This window comes from Bufo gargarizans, chromosome 2 (assembly GCF_014858855.1).
Source record: "Bufo gargarizans isolate SCDJY-AF-19 chromosome 2, ASM1485885v1, whole genome shotgun sequence".
Taxonomy (NCBI): Eukaryota; Metazoa; Chordata; class Amphibia; order Anura; family Bufonidae; genus Bufo; species Bufo gargarizans.
In genome coordinates, this window is record NC_058081.1 from 628879820 (window position 1) to 628892027 (window position 12208).

At 42.1% G+C, this 12208-nt stretch overlaps 1 protein-coding gene across 2 annotated transcripts in view; it reads left to right on the forward strand.

Moving 5' to 3' along the window:
- The window catches only part of PLEKHG5 (pleckstrin homology and RhoGEF domain containing G5), a 283957-nt gene that overhangs the window by 141312 nt on the left and 130437 nt on the right, over positions 1-12208 (forward strand). For both annotated transcript variants that reach the window (XM_044282134.1, XM_044282135.1), the window contains one exon: positions 7432-7561. In XM_044282134.1, the coding sequence (XP_044138069.1) occupies positions 7432-7561 (130 nt within the window). The remainder of the gene's footprint in view (positions 1-7431; positions 7562-12208) is intronic.

Genomic DNA, 12208 nt, shown 5'->3' on the forward strand with positions numbered 1-12208 from the left:
ACACATATTTTGGGATATCTATTGTGAAGGGGCCACATATCTTGGCATATCTACTGTGAGGGGGCACATATCTTGGCATATCTACTGTGAAGGGGCACATATTTGTGAGTAGACCTGAGGGACTGAAACACTGGGTAGAAAATAAAGGTAGGCACATAAGGACTGATTCACATATATCCGCTCTGTGTAAGGTATTTATTCTATAATACATGCAGTTTCATTGCTGTAAGCGCCGTGCAAAATACCACAAGGTGCCCACTGAGACTATCACCCAAGGGCCCACATGAACCTGGAGCCAGCTCTGGTGGTTATACTCACCGACAGCTTTCCTTGTATTCTTAGTCATGCAGAGCTAGCTGTCAATCACCGTGTAGCACCGCCCACATGACTCCTAAGCATAGAAAGAGCAGAAGTTTAAATGTATAAATTACAAGATTTATTGAATCTCTTACCAAAAATTTCTGAAATGTCAATCTGCTCAACTCCTCCTGCTCTGTAACACACTGCCTGCAGATGGCATTGATTTTCATGTTGATAGGTTCAAAGTTTGTCCGGGTTCTGAGCTGGTCCCGAGTCTCAAGACAGTCAAACAAATGCTCAGCTATCTCAAGCAATTCCATCCAGATAAATTGATGTACAGTGCCATGGAATTAATGGCGCTTTAAAATAAATAAATAATAATAATAAATACTGCGGCAGCATGCACGCTCAACCTCCACTCTACAGACACAAGTTTAAATCTTGACACAGCTCCTTTAAAGGGGTATTCCAGTGATAGAATATCGCTAGGACATACTATTACTTGTTGATCATGGGGGTCACTAAACTGATTATTAGAATGGAGGGGGTGGGATACTCCATGTTTTTCTCTATGCAACACCACAGTTATTAATTCACTTGAATGGTTCTGAGGTGCAGCTGGGGGTGATGAGGGTCCTTGCAGTCGGACCTGTACCCATCAGCTAATGATGACATATCCTAACAAAATATTCCTTTAAGGCCTCATGCACACTACCGTGGTGTGTTTTGCGGTCTGCAAATCGCGGATCCGCAAAACACAGATGGCGTCCGTGCGCCGGACAGCCTTCAATATAAATTCCTATTCTTGTCCGCTTTGTCCGCTTTCCGGACAAGAATAGGACATGTTAAATTTTTTTTGCTAGCGGGGCCACGGAACAGAGCAATGGATGCAGACAGCACATGGAGTGCTGTCCGCATCTTTTGCGGCCCCATTGAAGTGAATGGGTCCGCGGCTCGGATGCAGACCCAAACAACGGCCGTGTGCATGAGGCCTAAATGGAACTCGGCACTGTGCCCTCCGCCTGCCACCAGAGCACAGCTTAATAACACAGCCCCCTATATTCCCCCATAACAGGGGACCCATTAGTTTATTGTGTGTCTATTGCTGTACACCATCTCATTTTGTTACAGTGGCTAAAAATATAAAGTTCTCCCTTAATTTAGATCTTAATGCACAATAGCTGGTAAACTGTAACTGAAATGATTAAGAAGCAGCGGCTCATTGCTGGCATCATGAACAATGTGGATTATTTATGGGACTGGCGAAAATATCCCATTATGTGCAGATTTTTTTTTTTTTTTACTTTGTGATTTTAGATTTGTCCTGTTATTTATTGTTCATTGTACTATATTGTGGTGTATTTATAACTGAATCGTCTATTATATTGTTATCAGTTAACCTTTACCTCTTACCATTAAAGTAGACAAATAATGCATATGTAATACTTTATAGCATATTAACCCCTTGACAACCGCGTCATAGGCACCTTCCTATTAGACCAAGGGCTAATAGTTTGTCTGTCAGCGTAAAGCAATGTATGTTTTTTTTAGCAAATTTTAGTCCGCTTGGGGGACAAAGAAAAGCGTTCAATTAAGTTTACTAAAGTTGTATTACAAAAGAAAAGCCCCACTCCCCAAAAAATTATATCTAAATAAATAAACAAAGCAATTTTTTTTTTCTATTCATTTATTTTCAATAATATACCTAAATAGATTTTGATGGTCTATCCTCAGGAGGGCGTCCGACTCGTGGGACCCCCACTGATCAGCTGTTTGAAGAGGCTGTGGTGCTCCTGTGAGCGCTGCGGCCTCTTTACAGCTTACCAAACACAGAGTTGTATATTGTATTGCGGCTCTGCTTGGTATTGCAGCCCAGGCCCATTTACATGAATGGGACTCGGCTGTATTTAGGACATGTGACCAATGTAATTGACGTCACTGGCCTAGAAATAGGTTGGGGTGCTTACTGGAGCACCATGGCCTCTTCAAACAGCTGATCATTGGGGATGTCGGACTGATCAGATATTGATGAACTACTCTGCGGATAGACTATCAATATAGAAATGATATAGATATATAGAAATCAATATAGAAATGTCAGACAACCCCTTTAAAAAACTACACATACAGTGTATGGTGTTTGCCTCCCACAAAAAATAATTAAAGCTAACTAATAAATGATGTCCCCCCCAAATGGTGCCATTGAAAAATACAACTTCTGCGGCAAAAACAAATCCTCATACTGATACGGCTACAGCAACGGAAAAATAAAAAAACGGTTATGGCTCTTGAAAAGCAACTATGGTCCTTTAAAGATATTCTGTGAGACCGGGAACCACGTTTCATATGGGCAGGCAGAGTACAGGGGTTTAAAAAAAAATGCCTCACCTGCCACTGGCGCTCTGGTTCCAGCACCAGGCTCCCCTCTCCTCTGCTTCCTGTCCCCCATTCACATACATGTCACCGCTGCTGGCCAAACTGTAGCCTCAGCAATACATAACCTCTGCTGCCACGGATTGGCCAGCAGTGGGGACGTGCATGTAGATGGCATACCACAATTCTGATCCACCGGAACAGGAGGAGATGGGAGCTTGGCGCTGGAACCGGAGCACAATACACAATCACTTGCTAGTGGTGGCAATACTCTTTAATAATTTAGTTGCATCTTCCTCACCTTCCATGCTACATCATAAATGTTTAGAAGCCCCATCCATCACCAAAGAATCCATCAAGCATAATAAAAGACAGGGAGTCAGGGGAGAGGAGGGGGACGCTGCTGCAGTATCTACCCTCATGTATCCAGTGAAACAGCACCCGTGGGAGAGGCAGTAGCACTAGGGAGACCTCTGATTGGCTCAAAGCAGATAGCACAGCTCTGACATCACACCAGATGGAGGCCGCCCACTCAGCAGACCCATAATATGCAGGTTACACACAACATGTCTGGCCACAATACATATAATATACGTCTACACATGCCTCAGGCGCAGGGTTGCCAACCGTCCAGAAATTTATTTTTCCATAAAAATAGGTGACTTTTTTTCCTGTGTCCGTGAAAGAAAATTGTGTCTATGATTTTTGGAGGCAGGTGGTACTTGACTAGATTGTTTTGGTGGTAATTATCATCATTTTACAGCTCACAGTAAATGCTGGTGATGAGGTGTTATCAGTATATTGAGTTATAACTTTTATCAGTCATTATGGTTTTCCAGTTTGTTTGTAAAAAATGTCCGTGATTTTGATATAAGTCGTCTAGAAAAAAAGAAAACTTCTAGTTGGCAACCCTGGGCAGGAAGGATTGTGATGGCCATGATCAGACATGGTAGATTTAATGCAGACGGTCTGTGTGGATTTTGTGCTAAACAGCGTTTTGCTAAATGCAATCCATGGCAAAGGGTTAAATTTGTGGCCCACGTTACATAACCCATGGGGTTTTGCTGCCATATCCCGAACGTATCTTTTACTATATAAACGAACCTCTCGGAGCTTCTATATCCAGCCTTGGTAAATGAACCCATCTGTCGTGTGGTTGAACCTATTTTCCTCGGCATATGGGACAACATGAACAGAGATTTCCACTTTGTAAAATTACAGGTGGCTTTTCATTTACTGGGAGAACATCAGCTGCACATGGGCCGTAATAACTGGTTTTGGATTTAGAGCAGGAATGGCTCCTCGCCGCAGCTTGTGCTCTTTATAATTTACAAGAAGTAAGAGAAGTGCTTGCGTGACCGTCATTTTCTGCCTGGCTCAGCAACATGTATTTTAGGAACCTTGCAGGGAATATTCCTTTTGTTGCAAAAGATCAGCATGTCCTCAAAAACCTTCTGCCGGAAAGAGCTTGAAACGGATGAATATGCGCGACGTGTGCAATGTGTGTTACATCGTGTGCAGGTGTCCTGTTTTGTCGAGTTGTTAAAAATTCTCTAAGGCTACATGCACACGACCGTTGTGTGCTTTGCTGTCCGCAAATTGTGGATCCGCAAAACACAGATGGTGTCCGTGTGCGTTCCGCAATTTGCGGAATGGCATGTACAGCCATTAATATAACTGCCTATTCTTGTCCGCAAAACGGACAAGAATAGGACAGGTTATATATTTTTTGCGGACCAGGGAACGGAGCAATGGATGCGGACATCACACGGAGTGCTGTCCACATCTTTTGCGGCCCCATTGAAGCAAAAACTGCGGCTCCGATGCGGTCCAAAACAACGTTTGTGTGCATGAGGCCTTAGGCTGCAGTTTTTGCAACGACATGTGTGCCTTTAGACCTTATGGACACAACCTTGTCGGTTTTGCAGTACGCAAATTGCAGATCTGCAAACTACAGATGTGGTCCATGCGCTGTACATATATTTTTTTTAGACCCATTGACTTCAATGGGGCCGCAGTCTGCATTTTGCAGACGTATTCTATGTTTTTGCAAAACAGACACATGGAGACTGTTAATCTGTTTGCTTTCCACATCTGTATGTCCGTTCCGCAAAGAGATAAAAACATTTCCTATACTGAGTATCATGGACCCATTGAAGTCAATGGGTCAGCAAAAAATGTAGATGCAACACGGATAAAATGCTAAATACATGTGATCATGGGCAAGCTTGAATCACATTAATGTAACTCTGTTTCACTCTTTCTAGACCAGACCAATTTTCATTTTTTCATTTTTGTTTTTTTTCCTCCTTCCCTGCCTGCCAAGGGCCATCATTTTCTTCACTTTCCCCTTCACATATCTTTTTAAGAGCATATAATTTGCGGGTCAAGTTGTTCTTTCTCATGGCACTATTTCATACAATGTATTGGGAAGCTGGAAAAAAAATACTAAATGGAGTGAAATTGGAAAAAAAAAAACTATTTCAACATAATTTGATTGGTTTTGTAGTTACGGCATTCATTAGGTGGTAAAAATGACATGTTACCATTCTTCACCAGGTCAGTACAGTTACAGCCATACCAAATTTATATAGTTTTTGTTATGTTTCAAAGCTTTAAAACATAAAAAAAAAAAAAAACATTTTATTTACATTGGCATTTTCTGACACCCATAATTTTTTTTTATATTTCTGTCTTTGGAGCGATGCTCTTTTTGCCGAGGTAAGCTGTAGTTTTTTACAGATTCTTTTTTGGAATACATGTGACTTTTTGATCACTTTTATTAAAATTTTTGCGAGGTGAAGCAACCAAGAAAGGGTGATTCAAGCATTTAGATTTTTTTTTCCGTGACGGTGTTCACCTTTTCAAGATATTGATAGCTCAAGCATTTTTGCTCATAGCGATACCTATGATATGTATATTTTTTCTATTTTGTTTTATTTGTACAGGTGGGTGATTTTCAAATCTTTTGGGTTTGTTCATTCATTAGATCACTTATACCATAGACTGCAATAATTTGCTACTGCAGTCTATGGTAAAATTGTTGTGTTTCTATTGAGTCCAGCCACAGGCAGGTCTAGGAACCTTTACAAGACTCCCAGCTGCCATAGCAACTGAACGGCTCCCATGATCTCATCACATGGGAGCCATTTGGTCACCAGGAGCAGGCCGCTCCCTGCAAATGACCCCTCGGATGCTATGGTCGCAATTGACCATGGCATTTGAGGGCTTAAATGTCCATGGTCGGAGTTATCACAGACACTGCCGGCAGGTATCGGTATCTGCTGTATAACACAGCAGTCACCGGACGGCTCTGGCGCCTGCTCAGCTCCTGAGTGGGCGCCATGTTAAAAACACTACCTTCGAAAAAAAGGGTTTATATAATTCAAGTTTGCTTTGTATGATTTGGACAAAAATATAACTAATATAATAGGTGATGATCATTTATACTCTTAATGGAGGCAAATACATAGTCCATTACCTACAGTATTGATCCCTGAGGAAGCCTGTGGCAGCGGGGGTACGCATGGGCCTCTGCTCCCACTGCACCTCCTATTTGAGACTTCTCAACCCTGTATATTTCATTTGTATTTTATTGTTTCATTTTCAGCATGCTTATTGGTGTTATTTGTTGTTTTTCTACATTTTTGTTGCTATTTGTTGTCGTACTAGACATGTTTTTTGGTCTGAACACGCTCATTGCAGTTTAGGCACTGGGCACCTTGACTTTGGAGTATTTTCATAGTGTCTTGGAGGTTGGAAATCCCAGATTTGAATTTTGCCTCATCAGGGTCTGGTACTGTGGTATGGAAGTTGGTGCATCATACACACGCCCTATGTAAAAATGAAATTTGTTTTTAATTGGTTGTAATTGCTTGTGTTCATGTGCTTGTGGATTCTAATAAAAATCATGTAATTGTGTTGTAGGTGTGCTCCATTCTTTGAGCATGTGTACTTTGGTCCTTGGTCAGCTTGTCATTAGCACATGGGTTGCACCCTCATAATTTGTACCTTGTAGTGTCTTCTTCCTCTTTTTTTCTATTTTTTATTGCGATATGTTTAAGATTTGTAGACTAGTGTGTGCCACAGATGATGAGACAGAAACGTGTTCATGTCCCGTATATTTCATTCATGGTGTAATAAATGGAAACAAAGAGTGATGTATAAATGTTCTCCATCAGCCTCCCACTGTCTCAGATGCCGGTATTGATGTCTTCTACTTTGTGACCTTTGAGAACTTGAAAAGGTTTCACTGTGAGGCTCATCAGATGTTACTTCTGACCTTTTACCAATCTGCAGACAGAAGATAATTCCCATCGTCCTGTCCGGTGTTATTAAACTTGCGCTCTGGATAGACCCGCAGTCTAAAATACTGACAATGAGGGTTTTTCTCTTATGATTTAGTGTAATATACAGGACACGTGTATGTCATTAATCACATGGGACTGCAGCAGCCAGTTGTGGTCATAGCATAAGATGGGGGTGTAAGGTATGCAGGCGGATGGCGACAAACTCACTCTGACAACCGAGGAAAACTGGGGTCTCAGGCGATCCGAGGAAATACCAGGGCCCCTACAATGCTGCATCATTTATAATACTATTGTTCCTTGTATTTTGTGTCCCTCTTGTCAGCGGAGAAGGGGCAGAATCACTGTCTGCTCAGCTCACATCCCCAATGCATTGCTTGCGTCCATCTTGACTGTACCCTCTAAAGACATCTCCTTGGTTAAAGAACTGCTCCTTGCTTTCTTTCCTCAGGTATGTCACCACGCAGACTGCCAGCAAATGAATCAGAAGAATCCTCTGAATTTGTGTGAGTCATGTGACATCAAGTTCCACAGCACCATGCACTTTGATAGACATATACGCTTTGACCTCCCTTCTCAAGGTAAGTTCCTTATTGTGATGAGTATTATTTCTTACAGGCCCTTTGACATTGCTGACCCTGTAAATATGGGGAGGATGGGAGTGGTGGCTTTGATGAGGATAGTGGTAGTAGTACTTACGGTGGCAGCCCTTCTCCACTTCTCCCTGGGGAGGGGCACACCCTTTCTTGCCCTCGGAGCACACCCTGGTGATGGTCTCCTGCCTGGTGGTTCAGGGTGCCCTTAGTGTTGGGCAGTGTCAGGGTGTGGGTGTCAGTGTTGGTCAGGCTGCAAGGCAGGTATATGTATCTCAATTGCCTCCTCAGAGGTTGACATAAGACTCTGTCAATTTCTCTTGCTGGCTGCTGATTGCCCAAGGGCTGCCTCTCAATTCCTTTCTTTTCTTTGTCTCAACTCACTTTACACTTAACCATGGGAAGGTTGGAGAAGCCCTTCCTAGCAACTAATTCCATGGCCTGTTAACCCTATTTGCAACCTCCAGTGCAAACCAAATCCATTACATGAAGACATGTTTAACCCTTTGTGCAGTGGGCTGCCGGTGCACTGCATGTGGCTGGGATTGCAGGGTGGTCGTAACCATAGAAACGAGCAGTATATCATGTGGAAAATTAATTCAGCCAGCAAAGGAAGCAATATGGACAATCCCAATACATTAGTAAGTGCCTTGTATTAACTTTCTCTACATGATAAATGCCATTTACTGAAGTGAGACAGTCCTTTAAGTCCCAGGTACATGATTCCAGGGTGTGATGGCTACTAACGAACCACTCTGCAACTCCCGCTGTATTCAGAATACCGCAATAGTTGTCTTTTTAAAGCACATCATTAACTCACTGTCTCTTCTGCATCCCTTTCTTAGGCCAGGGAAACCAATGTGTGTGGCGCACAGCCAAGTTTCGGGGTAACTGTTAAAAGATGAAGGGATTATAATTACAAGTCTACAGATTTAACAATTGAAGAGAGACATAGTGAATCCATAAACTTTGCCCGGGGGCATTTTGAGTGGCAAAGGTCACAATAATCATCATAGTACTGAATGAGTGTGTGTGTGTGTGTGGGGGGGGGGTCATCACTTAAGAAAGCCACGTAAAGGTTTCATCCTTATGGCATCTCATAGGGACAGGGTTTCTGGATCCCAAATATTGCAAATCTATGCATGCTTACAGTTAAAGCATTAAATCCGTATGTTAATTGCAGTGAAACGGTGATAGATGAGGAGAAATATTACCAACCATCAGTGTTACTCTATATATTGCCAACCATCAGCCTCCTCTAGATAGATCGCTATAAAATAGTGGATCTTAAAGAGAAGGACTGTTGCACCTTTAAGAACCTTGACTCTTCTTTCATACTGCCAGTACGGGCAGAGGGTTCATGTAGAACCAAGAGGTCATGGGTGGACCGGCCATAGACCCTACAGGGAAATTTACCGGTGGGCTCATGCCCACAGCGTTGCCCAAGCCCTCATTTTGACTGCCAGTCTGGTACATAAAGATCTGATGCTCTTAGCATTAATTAATGTAGGAGCATCAGGCACTTATGCACCTGGCCAGCAGCTGCAGGTGCCCTCCTAAATTCAATGTTATTGCCATCCTCAGGATGATGATACAGTTTCATACTGTGCCCCCCCCCCCCCCTTGACTGTGGGCGTTTTAACAGATAATGTAGTAGATATCACTTGCAGTCCTACGTAGCTCCACAGATAACACAGTGATAACTCTGAGTACAGATAATGTACTAGATGGGTGTGAGGCCCCAGAATTCACAACACTCCCAGTGTGACCTGAAGTCGGGCCGCTCTGCGGCAATATGGGCCAAATTCGCAATCTCCTCCCCCCAACCCTACCGTGAAACTGATATTTGGATGGACATTACATACATCGCTATTAAATATACAGTAGAATACAGCACCATACCTGTTACATCCAGTCACGTCCCCTGGGATGTAGACTCTTTCCTCAACGTCTTCATTCAGAGATAAGACCGCCATGATACCTTCTTTCAGCCGCTTCTCGTCTCTGCAGAGTTTCACAGAAAAAAAACATTTGTTCCTCAATTTACTATCATCCTCTACTTAGCCTGCTGCCCCCAATACTGTGCCATAGCCAGACAGATAGTCCCCCATTCCACATAATATTATTCCCCCTGTATATTATAATGACCCCCTCTGTATTACTATTATTATTATTATTATTATTATTATTATTATTATTATTATTATAATAATGACCCCCTCTGTATTATTATTATTATTATTATTATTATTATTATTATTATAATGACCCCCTCTGTATTATTATTATTATTATTATGACCACCTCTGTATTATTATTATTATTATTATTAGTGTTATTATTATGGCCCCTCTGTATTATTAATATAATGGCCCAGGCTGAAGTTAGAAATGGAGAAGAGTAAGGATCCTAGAAACAGGGAGAGAGGTTGTGATGAAGAGCCACTTAGTTGTAGTAACATGGGATACAGGGGATTGTTACATGTCTCTCCTATTTTGTGGGGATTAGTTCCACTTTGAGACAAATTCCCTATAGTGTGTAATACCGTCCTGCATTGTAATCACTGCATGTTCACAATTTGCCACTCATTGTTGGAGGTATTAGGAGTGCGGTTATGTGTGCCCCTGCTTGTTTCTGGGTGTGTTGTGTTTGTAGGGTTTAGGCGGGACTCTAGGCTCCAAGCACAACTATCTAGTAATTAGTCGTTTGCAGACAGCTGTTTGTACAGCATCGAGCCGTGCCAGGTGTGAAGGTGGCGAAGAATGAGGGGAGTGGGCAGAACAGAACAAATCCAGCTGCCGATTTGTGCTGAGCAGACACTCTCTAGTTTCCTATCTGGCACAGCGCTCTAATCTGTCGACAAAATATGGGGGTCCCAAGATTAGGTGGAGAGTAATGCTGCTATAACAGTGCCCATATAATATTGCCATACAGTACTTAAATTATACAACCATACAGTGTACATTGTACTGCCATACAGTGCACATATAATAGTGCCATATAGTGAACAGCGCCAAATATAATGTCACAGCATATGCCAGTATATCCCTAATACAAACTCAACACACAAAAAAAAAGTCTAAAATGGGTCCTGTTTGCTTTGATCCCTAAATGTTTGAGGCATCTTGACAGTTATATAGCATCCTAAAATGATCTTAGGTTACTCCACACACTCCTACAGCTATTCGTATAGAGTGGCTAGCCTGTAATTCCATTTTTGACCAATAAAATTCTACTAGGTTTTTGTTTTTTTTAGCAGCATTGAAAACATTGGAACAGTTTTAAACATTTTACCAGGTGCCTTTATAGGAGAAATGTAATATTACATGGTGTCCATCTGCCAATGAAGGGAAGACCATGTCATTCTCGGTGCTGAGGAGCCCTCCAGAGTGGGAGCTGCTCTCTTCTCTGGCTTATCCAGGGAAGTCCAGGTCGGGGGACTACTCCTTTTATTCAGTCATTCATAGAAATGTATCTGGAGGCGCTCAGCACTGCCCATATGTGAGGCAGGTATGGGGACCAGTATAATTATGGACATGTTGTTAGTCATCCCACTGAAGAACACTTAGGGCCCATTCAAACACACTTTTTTGACAGCTGGATTTGACACCGATTCTTCCCTAAAACGAGCAGGTGGCTGTACGGAAACTGCCTCCTATAGTTTTTAATGATAGGCCATGCTGCCATTTACGCAGTTTATTGCGGTTTATTGCCGCTACCGCATCAAGAAAGGAACCTGCAGCAACTTCAGCTGTAGTATACAGTATATCACAGGACCACTGAGGTCAGTGTATGGCTGCAGCAGTCACGTGTGGTATACAGACATGTCACCGATGCAGCCGTGTAAACAAAGCCCATGTTTTACTATTTTATTTAATTTATTATTTTAACTTGTTTTATTTTATATATATATACAGTCATGTGAAAAAATTAGGACACCCTTTGAAAGCATGTGGTTTTTTGTAACATTTTTAATAAAAGGTTATTTCATCTCCGTTTCAACAATACAGAGAGATTAAAGTAATCCAACTAAACAAAGAAAACTGAAGAAAAGTCTTTTCAAGATCTTCTGTAAATGTCATTCTACAAAAATGCCTATTCTAACTGAGGAAAAAGATAGGACACCCTCACATGTATTCCCTCTTAAATTGGCTCAGATCTCACACAGGTATATCACACCAGGTGCACATAATTAGTAGATCGTTACTCTGCATGTTGAATGAGGCTTGCCCTATTTAAACCTCAGACATTTAGTTTGGTGTGCTCCTGACTGTTGAAGTGAGAGTGAGCACCATGGTGAGAGCAAAAGAGCTGTCAGAGGACTTCAGAAAAAAGATTGTAGCAGCCTATGAGTCTGGGAAGGGATTTAAAAAGATCTCAAAAGATTTTGAAATCAGCCATTCCACTGTCCGGAAGATAGTCTACAAGTGGAGGGCTTTCAAAACAACTGCCAACATGCCCAGGACTGGTCGCCCCAGCAAGTTCACCCCAAGAGCAGACCGCAAGATGCTAAAAGAGGTCTCCAAAAACCCTAAAGTGTCATCTCGAGAACTACAGCAGGCTCTGGCTACTGTTGATGTAGAAGTACATGCCTCTACAATCAGAAAGAGACTGTACAAGTTTAACTTGCATGGG